Below are 19994 nucleotides of genomic sequence, written 5' to 3' on the forward strand. Positions count from 1 at the left end.
TTTGTCTCCTCCTCCATGCTCCAAGCAGCGGCCAGCTCTGCAGCAGCATCATGAAAGCAAGAAGATCTTCTCCCTGAAGAGCCACCTCATCAGAGTAGCTTGAAGCATGGCCTTGGTGGAAGACCGGGTTGAACTTCTGTCTTCTTTGACCTTGTTTTTTTCTGTATCCAGTCCACCCTTTCTCAAATTGCAATAAAATGAGTCTTCATCTAAAGCATGTCTCTCTCATTTCTTTTCCTATCTTTTCTGGCACTATTACCTTTTCCCTGAACTACACAAGTTGCATGAGGCCTTTTGGAGATCCTCACCTACTTGAGGTGATGGTTCTTGAACTGGGAATGTGCTTGAGCGGGTAGGCTGTAGGAAAGGTTCTCCAAAGGCTGCTTCCAACCTCCTGTCTTCAGGGATTCTACAAGTTCTACCCAGTATAATAAAAACACCTCCTGGAGATCTTTCCACATTCTGTACAGATGAGCAGTCGCACAATGTGAGGTGGCCCTGCTCTAGCAGGGAGTGCCTCTAGAGGATCTTCAGATGTACCCTGCAATGTCAATCCTTCCTGGTTTCTGCAACTTCTGCCTATGGGAAGACCCACAGCTGGTGGAGACCCTTGTAATTCCTCTCCAGAGGCAGAAAGCATTTGAAACTAAGGTGACCATTCTAGAGCAATTAAGGTGGAGTACACGATCTTCAAATGTCCCCTCCAATCTCAACCCTCAGGGATTCAGCAAATTGACATGGGAAGACCCACACCTGCTGCAGGTCCTCTTCATTCCTCTCCAGAATCACAGTTTCTGAATCTGAGGTAGATGACCTTTCCTGAACTGGGTGCACTGACAAAAGGATCTCTAAGTGTCTGTTCCAATGTCAACCCTTCAGCCATTCTGCAAACATTGCCAATGGAGACATCACCAGCTGCTAGAGGCTCTTGTACCTGCTGTGCACAGAAGCATATGGTCTCTGGGACTCTTGTAGACTAGCCTGCACTACAGCAGTGGGGTGAATGATCTGTAGTTGTAGCACCCTATCCAAGGAATAAGGAGCCAATATGCAGTTGTCCCCACTGCTGGCGGTCAGATGAGGAAGCATCAGCTTGTCTTTGTGTGGCAAGGCAGAGAGCAGAGCAGCTGAGACACAAAGGTGGGTTCATAGCCCCAGGCATCAGTCTGCCTCCGTCCATGCTGACTGAGAGGCAGAGTTTGTGCTCTGGAAGGTTTCAGGTGTGCAGAGGCAGAGATGCCCAGTGCCGTTGTGGGGCAGGAGCCCGCTGTGTAGAGGAAGGAGGCTGTGAGCTGAGGAGCAGCAAATCCAGCTGTGCAAGAGCAGAGCCCAAAGGAGAGCTCCCCTCACTCACATCTCACAAGCCATGTGTTGAGAGTAGAAATGGATTCCCAGAAAACATTGAAAGGGAAACAAGAGAGACACAGGTTTGGCTGCAGGTTCATTTTATTGCGATTCGATACGGAGTGATTGGAGAGGACATACAAGCACAAAGCAAGTAGTAGTTCAACGCAGTCTTCCACCATGGCCAAGCTTCAAGCTTCTCCAAGGAGGTGGATCTTCAGGGAGAAGATCTTCTTGCTTTCATGGTGCTGCTGCAGAAGTGGCCGCTGCTTGGAGCATGGGAGAAGAGGCAGATGGGAAACAGGCGGAAGGAGCTGAGTCAGGAGAGGAGACAGGAGGCAAGGCCGAGGTGATGCCATCCAGGAGTGGATTTAGAAAGGGCCACAGGGTCCCCAGAGCTTCTTGCTGTAGCGCGACACAGGGGAAGGGCCGCAGGCAGGTGCAGCGTAGGGTCGGCCAAAGCTGCAGAGGCCCCCCGAGCCCAGGGTGGCCCCGGCGCCGTACAGGCCCCCCAGCCCCAGGGAGCCACCAAAGGCAGGAGCTCCAGAGGAGCCCACCACGGCCTGCTGTGGGAAGGAGCTGAGGATGGGGCCAGGGAAGGTGACCACCACGGGGGGCGGCTGGATGAGGGCCGTGGAGTCGGGGCACTGGCGGGCACACAGCTCGTTGCAGCTGTCAGCGATGGGCTGCGGGACGGCGATGCCGGTGGCCGCAGGGTACAGGTCGGAGCAGGACATCTTGCTGTAGAGGATGGAGATCTGCAAGGCAAAGCAAGGAAGGAACCTTGAAGCAAGGAGGGTGTTACAAGCACTCTGTGCTGAAGGACAACATTGCCCCCTTCTCCAAGCACTGACACAGCCCTGGCACCAGCACTGCCCACACCCTGCTGGGTCCCAGCCTGCTCCCCAGCACCAGCTCTCCTGCTCTCCTCATGCACAGCCACTGCAGCCCCACCACCTGGGCCCTGGAGAAGGAGGCACACACACCACACACAGCCATGACCTACCCTTGTCCTGAGCAGAGTGAGGCAGGAGGAGCTGGTGGCAGCTCCCACTGAGGGATGAGCTTTTATGCAGGAGCTCCAGGAAGAGCTGGGAGGTGCTGGGGGCACGTGGTCCTCCTGTGCTCAGCCCCTGCCTCCTCCCCAATCAGGAAGGGGTCCTTTTGCTGATGCTGCTTCTCTGTCAGGTGCTGCCTGTTGGATCAGCCCCTGCCATCACCCCACATGGATGCTCTCCAGCCTCACAGCTGATGGGCCCAATTAGCCGAGGTGTCTTTTCATTATCTCGTGTGTCACAGGACACGCACCATGACACAGAGTCCCCAGCAGCAGCCTCATGCCACCAGCGTTGCCAAAGCAGGAGGGGCTGCTTTCCAGCGAGGGGCTGTGGCAGGGCTGGGCTGCAGTGCAGCTTGGAGGGAGCTTTTCCATGTGCTGCCCAGGAAGAAAGCCTCTGGGAATGCCTCCAAAGGGCAGCGCCTGCGTGACGTACCCAATGCGTTGGTTATCTGCAGAGGCGCCATGTTACGAAACACCCAAATCAAAGGCCTCTACTCATGCGCTCCCTACTCAGCAAGTTGCAGTGTTTGCCAGGCCAACGCGCTGCTCCCCCTGCTCCTCACAGCAGCGCAGCGTCTATGGGATGAGGGGAGGCAAAGATCTCCCTTTTCAGTGGGCTTACTTGTGCAAGAGGCAGGGAGCCTTGTGGCACGTGGTGCCTGGGATGAGCAGCCGGAGCTGCTGCCAGGGGACACAGGGGCCAGCCCGTGCTGGGAGTGACGAGGCCAGCAAGCAGCTGAATAAGCAGGACCCTCTGCTTCCACGTACTCCTCTAATGAGGGGGACGCGGGTGCTCATTGTAGCCAGGAAGCCAAAAGTGCTGAGGAGCTGCGTGGATGGCACGCGTGGGCCGTGCGGGGCCTGTGAGTCACGGAGGGGCCCGGAGCTGGGCAGCCACGTCAGCAGCTGCACGCAGTGGTGCCGCTGTGGGCTGGCCCTGTGGCTCTGTGCTCACAGGGCCTCTATAAAAGCTCTGCGTGGGCCAGGCTTCCCACACACTTCTCCTCACGCCTCCTCCTCTCGCAGTGGGTAAGTGTGCAGACACTCGGCCACCTCTAGCCTGGCTCCCTCCACCTCACAGTGACTAACTGTCATCTGCCTTTCCCTCTCTGTCCTCTTTTAGATCTCTGTCCATCCCAGCAAGATGTCCTGCTACGACCTGAGCGTGCCCAAAACCAGCGTGGCCGTCCCGCAGCCCATCGCTGACAGCTGCAACGAGCTGTGTGCCCGCCAGTGCCCCGACTCCACGGCCCTCATCCAGCCGCCCCCCGTGGTGGTCACCTTCCCTGGCCCCATCCTCAGCTCCTTCCCACAGCAGTCCGTGGTGGGCTCCTCTGGAGCTCCTGCCTTTGGTGGCTCCCTGGGGCTGGGGGGCCTGTACGGCGCCGGGGCCACCCTGGGCTCGGGGGGCCTCTGCAGCTTTGGCCGCCCCTACGCTGCACCTGCCTGCGGCCCTTCCCCTGTGCCGCGCTACAGCAAGAAGCTGTGGGGACCCTGTGGCCCTTTCTAAATCCACTCCTGGATGGCATCACCTCGGCCAAGCCTCCCATCTCCTCTCCTCACTCAGCTCCTTCCACCTCCTTCCCAGCTGCCTCTTGCTCCATGCTCCAAGCAGTGGCCAGCTCTGCAGCAGCACCATGAAAGCAAGAAGATCTTCTCCCTGAAGAGCCACCCCATCAAAGAATCTTGAAGCATGGCCTTGGTGGAAGACCAGGTTGAAATTCTGCCTTCTTTGTCTTTGTATGTCTGTCTCCAGTCCACCCTTTCTCAAATGGCAATAAAATGAGTCTTCTTCATCCAAAGCATGCCTCTCTTGTTTCTCTTCTAATGTTGTCTGGGCATCCAGTTCTACTCACAACACATGGCTTATGAGATGTGAGTGAGGGGAGCTCTCCTTTGGGCTCTGCTCTTGCACAGCTGGATTTGCTGCTCCTCAGCTCACAGCCTCCTTCTTCAACACAGGGGGCTCCTGCCCCACAACGGCACTGGGCATCTTGGCCTCTGCACTCCTGGAACCTCCCAGAGCACAAACTCTGCTGCCCACTCAGCATGGACAGAGGCAGAGTGATGCCTGGGGCTGTGAACCCACCTTTGTGTCTCAGCTGCTCTGCTCTCTGCCCTGCCACACAAACACAAGATGATGCTCCCCCATCTGACCACCAGCAGTGGGGACAACCGCATATGGGCACCTTATTCCTTGGATAGGTTGGTATAACTACAGATCATTCACCCCACTGCTGTAGTGCAGGCTAGTCTAGAAGACTCTCAGAGACCATGTTCTTCTGAGAGGAGGTGCAAGAGCCTCTAGCAGCTGGTGGTGTCGCCATTGGCAATGTTTGCAGAATCGCTGAAGGGTTGAGATTGGAGGGGACATTTAAAGATCCTTTTGTCAACCCCTCCAGCTCAGGAATGCTCACCTACCTCAGGGTCAGAAACCGTGTGTTTCTGAAGAGGAATGAAGAGGACCTGCAGCAGGTGTGGGTCTTCCCATGTCAATTTGCTGAATCCCTGAAGGGTTGAGATTGGAGGGGACGTTGGAAGATCATGTACTCCACCTTAATTGCTCAAGAAAAGTCACCTTAGTTTCAGATGCTTTCTGCCCCTGGAGAGGAATTATAAGGGTCTCCAGCAGCTGTGGGTCTTCCCATAGGCAGAAGTTGCAGAAACAAGGAAGGGTTGACATTGCAGGGTATGCCTGAAGATCCTCTACGAGACCTTCCCTGCTGAAGCAGGGTCACCTCACATTGTGCGACTGCTCATCTGCATAGTATGTGAAAAGGTCTTCAGGAAGTGTTTTTATTATAATGGGTAGAAATTGCAGAATCCCTGACGAGGGGAGGTTGGAAGTGGTCTTTGGAGTACCTTTCCTCCAGCTTCCCTGCTCAAGCACATTCCTTTTCCAGGCACCATCTCCTCAGGTATGTGAGGATCTCCAAATGACCTTATACAACTTGTGTTATTCAGGAACATGGTAATGGTAACATAAAAATTTGGAAGGGAAACTAGAGAGACAGGCTTTGGCTGCAGATTTATTTTATTGCAATATGAGTAGGACTGATTGGAGAAGACGAAGCACAAAGCAGGCAGTAGTTCTATGCAGTCTTCCACCAACGCCATGCTTCAAGTTCCTCCCATGAGGTGGCTCTTCAGGGAGAAGATCTTCTTGCTCTCAGAAGAACATGGTCTCTGAGAGTCTTCTAGACTAGCCTGCACTACAGCAGTGGGGTGAATGATCTGTAGTTATACCAACCTATCCAACCAGCGACTCTCAGTGCTGTAGAGCTGGCCACTGCTTGGAGCATGGTAGAAGAGGCAGCTGGGAAACAGGTGGAAGGAGCTGAGTCAGGAGAGGAGACGGGAGGCAAGGTCGAGGAGATGCCATCCAGGAGTGGATTTAGAAAGGGCCACAGGGTCCCCACAGCTTCTTGCTGTAGCGCGGCACAGGGGAAGGGCCGCAGGCAGGTGCAGCGTAGGGTCGGCCAAAGCTGCAGAGGCCCCCCGAGCCCAGGGTGGCCCCGCCGCCGTACAGGCCCCCCAGCCCCAGGGAGCCACCAAAGGCAGGAGCTCCAGAGGAGCCCACCACGGCCTGCTGTGGGAAGGAGCTGAGGATGGGGCCGGGGAAGGTGACCACCACGGGGGGCGGCTGGATGAGGGCCGTGGAGTCGGGGCACTGGCGGGCACACAGCTCGTTGCAGCTGTCAGCGATGGGCTGCGGGACGGCCACGCTGGTTTTGGGCACGCTCAGGTCGTAGCAGGACATCTTGCTGGGATGGACTGAGATCTAAAAGAGGACAGAGAGGGAAAGGCAGAGGACAGTTAGTCCCTGTGAGGTGGAGGGAGCCAGGCTAGAGGGGGCCGAGTGTCTGCACACTTACCCACTGTTTGAGGAGGAGGCGTGAGGAGAAGTGTGTGGGAAGCCTGGCCCACGCAGAGCTTTTATAGAGGCCCTGTGAGCACCGAGCCACAGGGCCAGCCCACAGCGGCACCACTGCGTGCAGCTGCTGACGTGGCTGCCCAGCTCCGGGCCCCTCCGTGACTCACAGGCCCCGCACGGCCCACGCGTGCCATCCACGCAGCTCCTCAGCACTTTTGGCTTCCTGGCTACAATGAGCACCCGCGTCCCCCTCATTAGAGGAGTACGTGGAAGCAGAGGGTCCTGCTTATTCAGCTGCTTGCTGGCCTCGTCACTCCCAGCACGGGCTGGCCCCTGTGTCCCCTGGCAGCAGCTCCGGCTGCTCATCCCAGGCACCACGTGCCACATGGCTCCCTGCCTCTTGCACCAGGAAGCCCAGGGCAAAGGGAGAGCTTTGCCTCCCCTCATCCCATAGACGCTGCGCTGCTGTGAGGAGCAGGGGGAGCAGCGCGTTGGCCTTGCAGACACTGCAACTTGCTGAGTAGGGAGCGCATGAGTAGAGGCCTTTGATTTGGGTGTTTCGTAACATGGCGCCTCTGCAGATAACCAGCGCATTGGGTACGTCACGCAGGCGCTGCCCTTTGGAGGCATTCCCAGAGGCTTTCTTCCTGGGTAGCACATGGAAAAGCTCCCTCCAAGCTGCACTGCAGCCCAGCCCTGCCACAGCCCCTCGCTGGAAAGCAGCCCCTCCTGCTTTGGCAATGCTGGTGGCATGAGGCTGCTGCTGGGGACTCTGTGTCATGGTGCGTGTCCTGTGACACACGAGATAATGAAAAGACACCTCGGCTAATTGGGCCCATGAGCTGTGAGGCTGGAGAGCATCCATGTGGGGCCATTGCAGGGGCTGATCCAACAGGCAGCAACTGACAGGGAAGCAGCATCAGCAAAAGGGCCCCTTCCTGATTGGGGAGGAGGCAGGGGCTGAGCACAGGAGGACCACGTGCCCCCAGCACCTCCCAGCTCTTCCTGGAGCTCCTGCATAAAAGCTCATCCCTCAGTGGGAGCTGCCATCAGCTCCTCCTGTCTCACTCTGCTCAGGACAAGGGTAGGTCATGGCTGTGTGTGGTGTGTGTGCCTCCTTCTCCAGGGCCCAGGTGGTGGGGCTGCAGTGGCTGTGCATGAGGAGAGCAGGAGAGCTGGTGCTGGGGAGCAGGCTGGGACCCAGCAGGGTGTGGGCAGTGCTGGTGCCAGGGCTGTGTCAGTGCTTGGAGAAGGGAGGCAATGTTGTCCTTCAGCACAGAGTGCTCGTGATGGCCCTGCTTGCTTCAAGGTTCCTGCTTGCTTTGCTTGCCTTGCAGATCTCCATCCACTACAGCAGCAAGATGTCCTGCTCTGACCTGTACCCTGCGGCCACCGGCATCGCCGTCCCGCAGCCCATCGCTGACAGCTGCAACGAGCTGTGTGCCAGTGCCCCGACTCCACGGCCCTCATCCAGCCGCCCCCCGTGGTGGTCACCTTCCCGGCCCCATCCTCAGCTCCTTCCCACAGCAGTCCGTGGTGGGCTCCTCTGGAGCTCCTGCCTTTGGTGGCTCCCTGGGGCTGGGGGGCCTGTACGGCGCCGGGGCCACCCTGGGCTCGGGGGGCCTCTGCAGCTTTGGCCGACCCTACGCTGCACCTGCCTGCGGCCCTTACCCTGTGCGCTACAACACAAGAAGCTCTGGGGACCCTGTGGCCCTTACTCTGACTAATCCACTCCTGGATGGCATCACCTCGGCCTTGCCTCCTGTCTCCTCTCCTCTCCTGACAGACTCAGCTCCTTCCACCTGTTTGTGTGGGACCTCCTCCTCTATGCTCCAAGCAGCAGCCAACTCTGCAACAACATTATGATGGAAGAGTATCTTCTCCCTGAAGAGCCGCCTCACAGGGGAAGAATCAAGCATGGCTCTTTTGGAAGACTGGGTTGAACTTCTGTCTTCTTTGAACTTGTATATCTGTATCCAGTCCACTCCTTCTCAAATTGCAATAAAAAGAACCTGTAGCCAAAGCCTGTCTCTCTGTTTTCCTTTCCAAAGTTCTCTGGCACCATTACCATGTTCCCGAATTACACAAGTCGTATGAGGCCATTTGGAGATCCTCACCTACCTGAGGTGACAGTGCTTGAACAGGGAATGTGCTTGAGCAGGGAGAGCAGGGAGAAAGGTTCCCCCACGGCCGCTTGCAACCTCCACTCTTCAGGAATTCTGCATGTCCAGCCCAATAAAACACAAATGCCTCCTGGGGACCCTTTCACATGCTATACATATGAGTAGTTGCACAACATGAGCTGACTCTGCTCGAGCAAGAATGGTCAAGAAGAGCATCTCCAAATGGCCTTTCCAATCTCAACCCTTTAGAGATCCTACAAACACCGCTCACGGGAAGACCCATAGTGCAGGAGGTCCTCCTAATTGCTCTCTGGACGCATATGGTTTCTATTGAGGGAGGGTGGAGTAAAGGATCTCCAAATGTCTCCTGCAATCTCAACCATTCAAGGTTTCTGCAAACATTGCCCATGGGAACACCACCAACTGCCAGAGGCTCTTGTACCTGCTCTGCACAAAAGTACACAATCTCTCAGAGCCTTCTAGATTAGCCTGCACTACAGTGCTGGGGTGGACAACCTGTAGTTGTACCACCCTATCCAAGCCTTGAGATGCTCCTGTGCAGTGTTCTCCAACATTGGTGGTCAGATGGGGAAGCATGATCTTGTCTTTGTGTGGCAGGGCAGAGAGCAGAGCAGCTGAGACAGAAAGGTGGGTTCACAGCCCCAGGCATCACTCTGCCTCCGTCCATGCTGAGTGGGCAGCAGAGTTTGTGCTCTGGAAGGTTCCAGGTGTGCAGAGGTCGAGATGGTCGATGTTGTTGCGGGCAGAAGCCCCCTGTGTAGAGGAAGGAGGCTGTGAGCTGAGGAACAGCAAATCCAGCTGTGCAAGAGGAGAGCCCAAAGGAGAGCTCCCCTCACTCACATCTCATAAGCCATGTGTTGTGAGTAGAACTGGATCCCCAGACAACATTGGAGGGGAAACAAGAGAGACACAGGCTTTGGCTGCAGGTTCATTTTATTGCCATTTGAGAAGGAGTGATTGGAGAGGACATACAAGCACAAAGCAAGTAGTAGTTCTACGCAGTCTTCCACCAAGGCCAAGCTTCAAGCTTCTCCAACAAGGTGTCTCTTCAGGGAGAAGATCTTCTTGCTTTCATGGTGCTGGTGCAGAGGTGGCCGCTGCTTGGAGCATGGAGGAGGAGGCACATGGGAAGCAGGCGGAAGGAACTGAGTCAGGAGAGGAGACGGGAGGCAAGGCCGAGGTGATGCCATGCAGGAGTGGATTTAGAAAGGGCCACAGGGTCCCCACAGCTTCTTGCTGTAGCGCGGCACAGGGGAAGGGCTGCAGGCAGGTGCAGCGTAGGGTCGGCCAAAGCTGCAGAGGCCCCCCGAGCCCAGGGTGGCCCCGCCGCCGTACAGGCCCCCCAGCCCCAGGGAGCCACCAAAGGCAGGAGCTCCAGAGGAGCCCACCACGGCCTGCTGTGGGAAGGAGCTGAGGATGGGGCCGGGGAAGGTGACCACCACGGGGGGCGGCTGGATGAGGGCCGTGGAGTCGGGGCACTGGCGGGCACACAGCTCGTTGCAGCTGTCAGCGATGGGCTGCGGGACGGCAATGCTGGTGGCCGCAGGGTACAGGTCAGAGCAGGACATCTTGCTGTAGTGGGTGGAGATCTGCAAGGCAAAGCAAGGCAGGAACCTTGAAGCAAGCAGGGCATCACGAGCACTCTGTGCTGAAGGACAACATTGCCCCCTTCTCCAAGCACTGACACAGCCCTGGCACCAGCACTGCCCACACCCTGCTGGGTCCCAGCCTGCTCCCCAGCACCAGCCCTCCTGCTCTCCTCATGCACAGCCACTGCAGCCCCACCACCTGGGCCCTGGAGAAGGAGGCACACACACACCACACACAGCCATGACCTACCCTTGTCCTGAGCAGAGTGAGACAGGAGGAGCTGGTGGCAGCTCCCACTGAGGGATGAGCTTTTATGCAGGAGCTCCAGGAAGAGCTGGGAGGTGCTGGGGGCACGTGGTCCTCCTGTGCTCAGCCCCTGCCTCCTCCCCAATCAGGAAGGGGCCCTTTTGCTGATGCTGCTTCCCTATCAGGTGCTGCATGTTGGATCAGCCCCTGCCATCACCCCACATGGATGCTCTCCAGCCTCACAGCTGATGGGCCCAATTAACCGAGGTGTCTTTTCATTATCTCGTGTGTCACAGGACACGCACCATGACACAGAGTCCCCAGCAGCAGCCTCATGCCACCAGCATTGCCAAAACAGGAGGGGCTGCTTTCCAGCGAGGGGCTGTGGCAGGGCTGGGCTGCAGTGCAGCTTGGAGGGAGCTTTTCCATGTGCTGCCCAGGAAGAAAGCCTCTGGGAATGCCTCCAAAGGGCAGCGCCTGCGTGACGTACCCAATGCGCTGGTTATCTGCAGAGGCGCCATGTTACGAAACACCCAAATCAAAGGCCTCTACTCATGCGCTCCCTACTCAGCAAGTTGCAGTGTTTGCCAGGCCAACGCGCTGCTCCCCCTGCTCCTCACAGCAGCGCAGCGTCTATGGCATGAGGGGAAGCAAAGCTCTCCCTTTGCCCTGGGCTTCCTGGTGCAAGATGCATGTAGCCATGTGGCACGTGGTGCCTGGGATGAGCAGCCGGAGCTGCTGCCAGGGGACACAGGGGCCAGCCCGTGCTGGGAGTGACGAGGCCAGCAAGAAGCTGAATAAGCAGGACCCTCTGCTTTTGAATGCTCCTCTGATTATGGTAACATGTGAGGTCATGGTGCCCAGGTATAGGAATGCCATGTAAACCCTTATCTTGGACTCAAATCACTGGGTAATGATCTGTGAGTCACGGAGGGGCCCGGAGCTGGGCAGCCACGTCAGCAGCTGCACGCAATGGTGCCGCTGTGGGCTGGCCCTGTGGCTCTGTGCTCACAGGGCCTCTATAAAAGCCCTGCATGGGCCAGGCTTCCCACACACTTCTCCTCACGCCTCCTCCTCTCACAGTGGGTAAGTGTGCAGACACTCGGGGCCCCTCTAGCCTGGCTCCCTCCACCTCACAGGGACTCACTGTCATCTCCTGTTACCTCTCTGTCCTCTTTCAGGTCTCCGTCAATCCCAGCAAGATGTCCTGCTACGACCTGAGCGTGCCCAAAACCAGCGTGGCCGTCCCGCAGCCCATCGCTGACAGCTGCAACGAGCTGTGTGCCCGCCAGTGCCCCCGACTCCACGGCCCTCATCCAGCCGCCCCCCCGTGGTGGTCACCTTCCCCGGCCCCATCCTCAGCTCCTTCCCACAGCAGGCCGTGGTGGGCTCCTCTGGAGCTCCTGCCTTTGGTGGCTCCCTGGGGCTGGGGGGCCTGTACGGCGCCGGGGCCACCCTGGGCTCGGGAGGCCTCTGCAGCTTTGGCCGCCCCTACGCTGCACCTGCCTGCGGCCCTTCCCCTGTGCCGCGCTACAGCAAGAAGCTGTGGGGACCCTGTGGCCCTTTCTAAATCCACTCCTGGATGGCATCACCTCGGCCAAGCCTCCCATCTCCTCTCCTCACTCAGCTCCTTCCACCTCCTTCCCATCTGCCTCTTCTTCCATGCTCCAAGCAGTGGCCAGCTCTGCAGCAGCACCATGAAAGCAAGAAGATGTTCTCCCTGAAGAGCCACCCCATCAGAGAAGCTTGAAGCATGGCCTTGGTGGAAGACCAGGTTGAAATTCTGCCTTCTTTGTCCTTGTATGTCTGTCTCCAGTCCACCCTTTCTCAAATGGCAATAAAATGAGTCTTCTTCATCCAAAGCATGCCTCTCTTGTTTCTCTTCTAATGTTGTCTGGGCATCCAGTTCTACTCACAACACATGGCTTATGAGATGTGAGTGAGGGGAGCTCTCCTTTGGGCTCTGCTCTTGCACAGCTGGATTTGCTGCTCCTCAGCTCACAGCCCCCTTCCTCTACACAGGGGGCTCCTGCCCCACAACAGCACTGGGCATCTTGGCCTCTGCACACCTGGAACCTCCCAGAGCACAAACTCTGCTGCCCACTCAGCATGGACAGACGCAGAGTGATACCTGGGGCTGTGAACCCACCTTTGTGTCTCAGCTGCTCTGCTCTCTGCCCTGCCACACAAACACAAGATGATGCTCCCCCAACTGACCACCAGCAGTGGGGACAATCGCATATGAGCACCTTATTCCTTGGATAGGTTGGTATAACTACAGATCATTCACCACACTGCTGTAGTGCAGGCTAGTCTAGAAGACTCTCAGAGACCATGTTCTTCTGCAGAGGAGGTGCAAGAGCCTCTAGCAGCTGGTGGTGTCGCCATTGGCAATGTTTGCAGAATCGCTGAAGGGTTGAGATTGGAGGGGACATTTAAAGATCCTTTTGTCAACCCCTCCAGCTGAGGAATGCTCACCTACCTCAGGGTCAGAAACCGTGTGTTTCTGAAGAGGAATGAAGAGGACCTGCAGCAGGTGTGGGTCTTCCCATGTCAATTTGCTGAATCCCTGAAGGGTTGAGATTGGAGGGGACGTTGGAAGATCATGTACTCCACCTTAATTGCTCAAGAAAAGTCACCTTAGTTTCAGATGCTTTCTGCCCCTGGAGAGGAATTATAAGGGTCTCCAGCAGCTGTGGGTCTTCCCATGGGCAGAAGTTGCAGAAACAAGGAAGGGTTGACATTGCAGGGTACATCTGAAGATCCTCTACAAGACCTTCCCTGCTGAAGCAGGGTCACCTCACATTGTGCCACTGCTCATCTGCATAGTATGTGAAAAGGTCTTCAGGAAGTGTTTTTATTATAATGGGTAGAAATTGCAGAATCCCTGACGAGGGGAGGTTGGAAGTGGTCTTTGGAGAACCTTTCCTCCAGCTTCCCTGCTCAAGCACATTCCTTTTCCAGTCACCATCTCCTCAAGTAGGTGAGGATCTCCAAATGGCCTCATACAACTTGTGTTATTCAGGAACATGGTAATGGTAACATAAAAATTTGGAAGGGAAACTAGAGAGACAGGCTTTGGCTGCAGATTTATTTTATTGCAATATGAGTAGGACTGATTGGAGAAGACGAAGCACAAAGCAGGCAGTAGTTCTATGCAGTCTTCCACCAACGCCATGCTTCAAGTTCCTCCCACGAGGTGGCTCTTCAGGGAGATCTTCTTGCTTTCATGGTGCTGCTGCAGAGCTGGCCACTGCTTGGAGCATGGTAGAAGAGGCAGCTGGGAAACAGGTGGAAGGAGCTGAGTGAGGAGAGGAGACGGGAGGCAAGGCCGAGGTGATGCCATCCAGGAGTGGATTTAGAAAGGGCCACAGGGTCCCCACAGCTTCTTGCTGTAGCGCGGCACAGGGGAAGGGCCGCAGGCAGGTGCAGCGTAGGGTCGGCCAAAGCTGCAGAGGCCCCCCGAGCCCAGGGTGGCCCCGGCGCCGTACAGGCCCCCCAGCCCCAGGGAGCTACCAAAGGCAGGAGCTCCAGAGGAGCCCACCACGGCCTGCTGTGGGAAGGAGCTGAGGATGGGGCCGGGGAAGGTGACCACCACGGGGGGCGGCTGGATGAGGGCCGTGGAGTCGGGGCACTGGCGGGCACACAGCTCGTTGCAGCTGTCAGCGATGGGCTGCGGGACGGCCACGCTGGTTTTGGGCACGCTCAGGTCGTAGCAGGACATCTTGCTGGGATGGACGGAGACCTGAAAGAGGACAAAGAGGTAAGAGGAGATGAGAGTGAGTCCCTGTGAGGTGGAGGGAGCCAGGCTAGAGGGGCCCGAGTGTCTGCACACTTACCCACTGTGAGAGGAGGAGGCGTGAGGAGAAGTGTGTGGGAAGCCTGGCCCACGCAGAGCTTTTATAGAGGCCCTGTGAGCACAGAGCCACAGGGCCAGCCCACAGCGGCACCACTGCGTGCAGCTGCTGACGTGGCTGCCCAGCTCCGGGTCCCTCCGTGACTCACAGGCCCCGCACGGCCCACGCGTGCCATCCACGCAGCTCCTCAGCACTTTTGGCTTCCTGGCTACAATGAGCACCCGCGCCCCCCTCATTAGAGGAGTATGTGGAAGCAGAGGGTCCTGCTTATTCAGCTGCCCGCTGGCCTCGTCACTCCCAGCACGGGCTGGCCCCTGTGTCCCCTGGCAGCAGCTCCGGCTGCTCATCCCAGGCACCACGTGCCACATGGCTCCCTGCATCTTGCAGCACGGAGCCCAGGGCAAAGGGAGAGCTTTGCCTCCCCTCATCCCATAGACGCTGCGCTGCTGTGAGGAGCAGGGGGAGCAGCGCATTGGCCTGGCAAACACTGCATCTTGCTGAGTAGGGAGCGCATGAGTAGAGGCCTTTGATTTGGGTGTTTCGTAACATGGCGCCTCTGCAGATAACCAGCGCATTGGGTACGTCACGCAGGCGCTGCCCTTTGGAGGCATTCCCAGAGGCTTTCTTCCTGGGCAGCACATGGAAAAGCTCCCTCCAAGCTGCACTGCAGCCCAGCCCTGCCACAGCCCCTCGCTGGAAAGCAGCCCCTCCTGTTTGGCAACGCTGGTGGCATGAGGCTGCTGCTGGGGACTCTGTGTCATGGTGCGTGTCCTGTGACACACGAGATAATGAAAAGACACCTCGGCTAATTGGGCCCATGAGCTGTGAGGCTGGAGAGCATCCATGTGGGGCCATTGCAGGGGCTGATCCAACAGGCAGCCCCTGACAGGGAAGCAGCATCAGCAAAAGGGCCCCTTCCTGATTGGGGAGGAGGCAGGGGCTGAGCACAGGAGGACCACGTGCCCCCAGCACCTCCCAGCTCTTCCTGGAGCTCCTGCATAAAAGCTCATCCCTCAGTGGGAGCTGCCACCAGCTCCTCCTGCCTCACTCTGCTCAGGACAAGGGTAGGTCATGGCTGTGTGTGGTGTGTGTGCCTCCTTCTCCAGGGCCCAGGTGGTGGGGCTGCAGTGGCTGTGCATGAGGAGAGCAGGAGAGCTGGTGCTGGGGAGCAGGCTGGGACCCAGCAGGGTGTGGGCAGTGCTGGTGCCAGGGCTGTGTCAGTGCTTGGAGAAGGGGGCCATGTTGTCCTTCAGCACAGAGTGCTCGTGATGCCCTGCTTGCTTCAAGGTTCCTGCCTTGCTTTGCCTTGCAGATCTCCATCCACTACAGCAAGATGTCCTGCTCCGACCTGTACCCTGCGGCCACCGGCATCGCCGTCCCGCAGCCCATCGCTGACAGCTGCAACGAGCTGTGTGCCCGCCAGTGCCCCGACTCCACGGCCCTCATCCAGCCGCCCCCCGTGGTGGTCACCTTCCCCGGCCCCATCCTCAGCTCCTTCCCACAGCAGTCCGTGGTGGGCTCCTCTGGAGCTCCTGCCTTTGGTGGCTCCCTGGGGCTGGGGGGCCTGTACGGCGCCGGGGCCACCCTGGGCTCGGGGGGCCTCTGCAGCTTTGGCCGACCCTACGCTGCACCTGCCTGCGGCCCTTCCCCTGTGCCGCGCTACAGCAAGAAGCTCTGGGGACCCTGTGGCCCTTTCTAAATCCACTCCTGGATGGCATCACCCCGGCCTTGCCTCCCATCTCCTCTCCTCACTCAGCTCCTTCCACCTCCTTCCCATCTGCCTCTTCCTCCATGCTCCAAGCAGTGGCCAGCTCTGCAGCAGCACCATGAAAGCAAGAAGATCTTCTCTTTGAAGGACCACCTCATGGGAGGAACTTGAAGCATGGCCTTGATTGAAAACCAGCCTGACCAGCAGACTACTTTGTCCTTGTATGTCTTTCGCCAGTCCACCCTTTCTCACCTTGCAATAAAATGAGTGTGCAGCCACAGCGTGCCTCTTTTGTGCCCTTTCCAGTGTCCAGTGGGATTCCACTTCCGCCCTTGGCACATAAACCATGCGATGTAGCTGAGCAGAGTCTCTCAGTCTGCCCCACAAGAGCCTGAGTTTCTCTTTTGTCTGCACTTGCAGGGGTGGGAGGCTCACGTCCTCACTATATTGGGGAGGATAACGCTGGGTGCCCCCTTGCCCAGCAGGCAGAGAGGGGGCTAAAGGTTGCTACTTTCCAGGCTCAGCAGGATATGTTTTGCACTGGGAAGGACTTTTCACAAGTTTGTTACATTTTCAGCAGTCTCTGGTGCTCTGCATTTCAACAGCTTCTCTCCAGAGCATGCAATCTCCCCATACAATGCAGTCACCTTTTGGGGGCTACCCTAAAAATTGTTCCCCTTTTACCATTTTTGCTGATTATGGCCCATATTTTATCAGACCTTATCCTCCACCGTCAGCAGGTGCACGGCTTTACATTGTTTTGCTAAAGCATTTGCCATTACTGTTATTCTCATGTGTTAGCACACCAAGTTTATCCAGACTTCAATTGACTTCTTTTTAATGCCACTCAGCTGTATGTTATCTGCTTGTAACATGGAGCTCTCCCGAGTGATGTGGGAATGCCATAAAGGCAAGCAGATAATTAGAGGTATTCCAAGACTGATCGCTTTTTAACAAGCCTTGTAACCTCCTTCTGTGCCTATAATTCCCATATGCCATTAGACACTGATAGAATGGATATCTAAATGTTTATCTAGCCTGTTTTGCAATCAGACATGAGCTCACCTTGCATGGGCATCCAACTCAGAAGCTGTGTAATCACCTTAGCTGGTGCTAATACCTCTAACCATAACTTGCTATCTTAGGCTAGGCACTTGCCACTCGAGGCAATAGGCATCCAAGTGGGATTTGGCTGCTGCTCTCTCCTGGAACCTGGAGCTCAGCAGTTCAGCCGTGATGGAGTATCATTTGAATAAATTCTCTCTTAGAATCTATGCATAAGAGTTTTGATTGGTGCAAAAGCAAAAAGGAAAAGAAATTCCACTCTTGTAAAGTTGTCCCAGGAACTTCCCTCAGCTGAGTCTATGGGATGGGAAGGGGGTTTTGCTCAGTGCAGCAGAAGTCCTGAGCTGAGGAGGCATGGGGCAACAGCATCAGCTGTCATCTATGATCTTCTTATAGCACATTTCCTGACTAAAGCATATTGTCAAATATTGTTGATTCCAGCTCATTACTACTTGCAGCACATGGCAGCCTGACATGCCTAGTTACACTTGGAGGCAATGAAAGCACAGGATAAAATCTATCTCATTTCCATAACATTGGCAGAACTTCTCATTTGCAATGACATAGCATTTCTTCAGTACAAGAAATGATAGACTTATGCATGCCAAATTTCTTTGAAAGAATCCCAGGGAAGCAAGTTTTAAAGACCGAGTATTGATTCCTTCTCTTTTTACTTCACCTGCTGACTTACCCACTTGGCCACAACTTCCCTGAGGCAACAACTATCATAGCAGCACTTAACAATGGAGAAGAGGCAGTACTTGATCTTTACTCATCAGATAAATTGCTAAAAAATTGTCTGACATTGTTTCTCTTCTGCCTATTGTTTCCTCCCCAAATCTACTTTGAAAGGACTTCAGGCCAGGTTTTTTTCTTCAGACAGTGCCATGTTTTCCAGTGCATGACCTCCACTGCACATAGATGCAAAAATAAATGGTCTAAACTCTAACCACAAGGAAGAGAAGAGAGGGGAAGTCCAACTGCCACAGTATTTAGTGTAGGAGAGATCTAAAGAGAAAATATCATCTCAATAGGGATGAAAAACTGGCAGAGAATCTTCAGTTATGAGCCCTACCATCTCCCTGCAGGAATTTTTGGTGCAGGACAGAATTGTTAAAGCAGGATAAGAGACTTTCATATTTTTACTTCGTTCTGATGCACCCTCCAAGTTGTTGCTACACATGATGGAGGGCAAATCTTGACCTCCAAGGGACCATTAGGAAACGAGAGACAAGCTTTGTCTGCAGACTCATTTTATTGCAAGTTGAGAAAGGGTAGACTGGAAATAAACATACAAGGACAAAGCAGACAGCAGGTCAACTCAGGCTTCCACCAAGGCCATACTTCAAGCTTCTCCCATGCAGTGGCTCTTGCAGGGAGAATACACTCCGACATCAATGGTGCTGCTCCAGGGTTGGCTGCTGCAAGGTGCATGGAGGAGATGCAGCATAAATGGAGGCACAGCAAGAGAAATTAAGAGAGAAATGAAAATGCAAAGAGTTTTTGAACATCTCCAACTCCACTGTATCCAGTGGTGATTCTTGATGTTCTGCCTTTTTACTCAGGAGTTGATTTGTGGATCAGGATTGCATCTCCTCTTTGCCGGTTCTTCCTCACTCAGGAGCTGTTTCTGATGGATTTAGCAGGGCCCACAGCTGCCACGGCGGTACCTGTTGTACCGGTAGGAGTAAGGGCTGCAGTATCCAGCCCCATAGGATCTTCCGTATCCATACAGACCCCTGTAACCCAGCGAGGAACCCCCATAGCCATAGAGACCCCCATAACCCAGGGAGCCTCCATAGCCATACAGGCCTCCATAGCCCAAGGAGGAGCCTCCATAGCCATAGGGACTCCTGTAGCCCAGGGAGTAGCCTCCATAGCCACCAACGACTGGAGCTCCAGAGGAGCCCACGACTGAATCCTGTGGGAAGGAGCTGAGGATGGGGCCGGGGAAGGTGACCACCACGGGGGGAGGCTGGATGACGGTGGTGGAGTCGGGGCACTGGCGGACGCAGGGCTCATTGCAGCTGTCAGCCAGGGGCTGGGGGCGGGCGATGCCGCAGCTGGTGGTGGGACACAGGTCGTAGCAGGACATCTTGAGGGGATGGAGGTCAGCTGCATCACAGAGAGAGCAAGGTGTTATTTACATTCCTAAACATGCCATATAGTTCCCTGGCTTTCCTCAGAAAGGACTACTTTGAAGCACACCGATTTAGCTATAGCCCTTAGAACTGAAAAATGTGGCAGAGCAGTAAGATTGGTTGTTCACACCCCTTGATGAGTCACCATCTCAGCAAGGACTGGGACTCCAAGGATGGAGTGTGTCGTTATGCATAATTTTGTGACACTGACTCTTCCTTCCCACTGATCCCTTTTGTGCTGAGGCTTGTGAGAACAGGGATTATAAGCCATTCCCTATTCAGATTTACTAACTTGTTTAATGAGGTTGCTCCAAGAAAATTGCAGAGGTTATTATACCCAATTTCCAAACACTGACCCAATACACAGAAATATTTAGGACTAGCTTCACAGCACAGCTTTTTTCCTGCACTCTGAGCTCTTTCAGAAGAGGAACCTCTCACTCCAAATGATCCCTCCCATTTACATAGAAAATTCAGTAGCTCGTCTGTGAGCTCATTTATTCCCTCTATGCCCCTCTCTTCATTGAATCCATCTATCACAGTGTGTTCTCAACAGCTCTCATTTCCTATATCCTATTCTATGTAGTTCAATGCCTTATCTCTGCTAGCATTCATAACCATATGTCTCTAGTGTATAAAAGTCTCCAGTGATCTGGACTTTTTTTTTCTCTTCCAGTTACCTAGTGAAAAGGAAAAAATAAATTCATATTGAATTAGCTATAACATTTCCTTAGCTGTTAAAGGTGGCTAAACAACAAAATTACTTCTCTACCCTATAAAAGAACTTCCAGAACTTGCTTTGAAAGGAAATACCCATCTCAAATGTGAGAAGAGCTAGCACCTTTAGTAATCTTCAAAAGATTCATCTTTTCTCCTACTACGCGATCCCAAATGGAAGTATCACCCTAGACTGAAGTTTACAGCAAAGAGAGATTCTAGTAGTCAAAAAAGAAAGTGTCATCACA

The 19994-nt window shown here is 55.3% G+C and overlaps 7 protein-coding genes and 2 pseudogenes across 9 annotated transcripts; 4 read left to right on the forward strand and 5 right to left on the reverse strand.

The window, feature by feature from the left end:
- Nucleotides 1–1715: 1715 nt before the first annotated feature.
- LOC148592235 (scale keratin-like) lies at nucleotides 1716–2081 on the reverse strand. The gene has a single exon (XM_088535460.1). The coding sequence runs from the start codon at nucleotides 2079–2081 to the stop codon at nucleotides 1716–1718; it is 366 nt and encodes a 121-aa protein (XP_088391586.1).
- Nucleotides 2082–3548: 1467 nt separating this feature from the next.
- On the forward strand, nucleotides 3549–3914 carry LOC148592236 (scale keratin-like). The gene has a single exon (XM_088535461.1). It carries the CDS (start codon nucleotides 3549–3551, stop codon nucleotides 3912–3914), a length of 366 nt encoding a protein of 121 aa, XP_088391587.1.
- A 1884-nt stretch (nucleotides 3915–5798) lies between these two features.
- On the reverse strand, nucleotides 5799–6164 carry LOC148592237 (scale keratin-like). The gene has a single exon (XM_088535462.1). The coding sequence runs from the start codon at nucleotides 6162–6164 to the stop codon at nucleotides 5799–5801; it is 366 nt and encodes a 121-aa protein (XP_088391588.1).
- Nucleotides 6165–7639: 1475 nt separating this feature from the next.
- Nucleotides 7640–8005, forward strand: LOC148592238 (scale keratin-like; annotated as a pseudogene).
- A 1619-nt stretch (nucleotides 8006–9624) lies between these two features.
- On the reverse strand, nucleotides 9625–9990 carry LOC148592239 (scale keratin-like). Its single transcript, XM_088535463.1, has one exon. It carries the CDS (start codon nucleotides 9988–9990, stop codon nucleotides 9625–9627), a length of 366 nt encoding a protein of 121 aa, XP_088391589.1.
- Nucleotides 9991–11460: 1470 nt separating this feature from the next.
- Nucleotides 11461–11828, forward strand: LOC148592240 (scale keratin-like; annotated as a pseudogene).
- A 1788-nt stretch (nucleotides 11829–13616) lies between these two features.
- LOC148592241 (scale keratin-like) lies at nucleotides 13617–13982 on the reverse strand. Its single transcript, XM_088535464.1, has one exon. The coding sequence runs from the start codon at nucleotides 13980–13982 to the stop codon at nucleotides 13617–13619; it is 366 nt and encodes a 121-aa protein (XP_088391590.1).
- A 1466-nt stretch (nucleotides 13983–15448) lies between these two features.
- LOC148592242 (scale keratin-like) lies at nucleotides 15449–15814 on the forward strand. The gene has a single exon (XM_088535465.1). It carries the CDS (start codon nucleotides 15449–15451, stop codon nucleotides 15812–15814), a length of 366 nt encoding a protein of 121 aa, XP_088391591.1.
- Nucleotides 15815–18366: 2552 nt separating this feature from the next.
- Nucleotides 18367–18983, reverse strand: LOC104576996 (scale keratin). 3 transcript variants are annotated; one of them, XM_010224421.2, is made up of 2 exons: nucleotides 18773–18983; nucleotides 18367–18721 (listed from the first exon to the last, which is right to left on the reverse strand). In XM_010224421.2, the coding sequence occupies exons 1-2, from the start codon at nucleotides 18981–18983 to the stop codon at nucleotides 18528–18530; spliced, it is 405 nt and encodes a 134-aa protein (XP_010222723.1). In that variant the 3' UTR covers nucleotides 18367–18527. The 3 variants fall into 3 exon arrangements, with proteins under 3 accessions (XP_010222723.1, XP_088391472.1, XP_010222722.1); XM_088535346.1 differs by having other exon boundaries at nucleotides 18367–18682; nucleotides 18770–18983; XM_010224420.2 differs by having other exon boundaries at nucleotides 18367–18983.
- Between the last annotated feature and the right edge of the window lie 1011 nt (nucleotides 18984–19994).

This window comes from Tinamus guttatus, unplaced genomic scaffold, assembly GCF_059628265.1.
Source record: "Tinamus guttatus ecotype Peru unplaced genomic scaffold, ASM5962826v1 Tinamus_guttatus_pri_ptg000629l, whole genome shotgun sequence".
NCBI lineage: Eukaryota > Metazoa > Chordata > Aves > Tinamiformes > Tinamidae > Tinamus > Tinamus guttatus.

Coding starts and splice junctions, on each gene's coding strand:
- LOC148592242 (XM_088535465.1), top strand. CDS start 15,449: ATGTCCTGCTCCGACCTGTACCCTGCGGCCACCGGCATCGCCGTCCCG.
- LOC148592237 (XM_088535462.1), bottom strand. CDS start 6,164: ATGTCCTGCTACGACCTGAGCGTGCCCAAAACCAGCGTGGCCGTCCCG.
- LOC148592235 (XM_088535460.1), bottom strand. CDS start 2,081: ATGTCCTGCTCCGACCTGTACCCTGCGGCCACCGGCATCGCCGTCCCG.
- LOC104576996 (XM_010224420.2), bottom strand. CDS start 18,983: ATGTCCTGCTACGACCTGTGTCCCACCACCAGCTGCGGCATCGCCCGC.
- LOC148592236 (XM_088535461.1), top strand. CDS start 3,549: ATGTCCTGCTACGACCTGAGCGTGCCCAAAACCAGCGTGGCCGTCCCG.
- LOC148592241 (XM_088535464.1), bottom strand. CDS start 13,982: ATGTCCTGCTACGACCTGAGCGTGCCCAAAACCAGCGTGGCCGTCCCG.
- LOC148592239 (XM_088535463.1), bottom strand. CDS start 9,990: ATGTCCTGCTCTGACCTGTACCCTGCGGCCACCAGCATTGCCGTCCCG.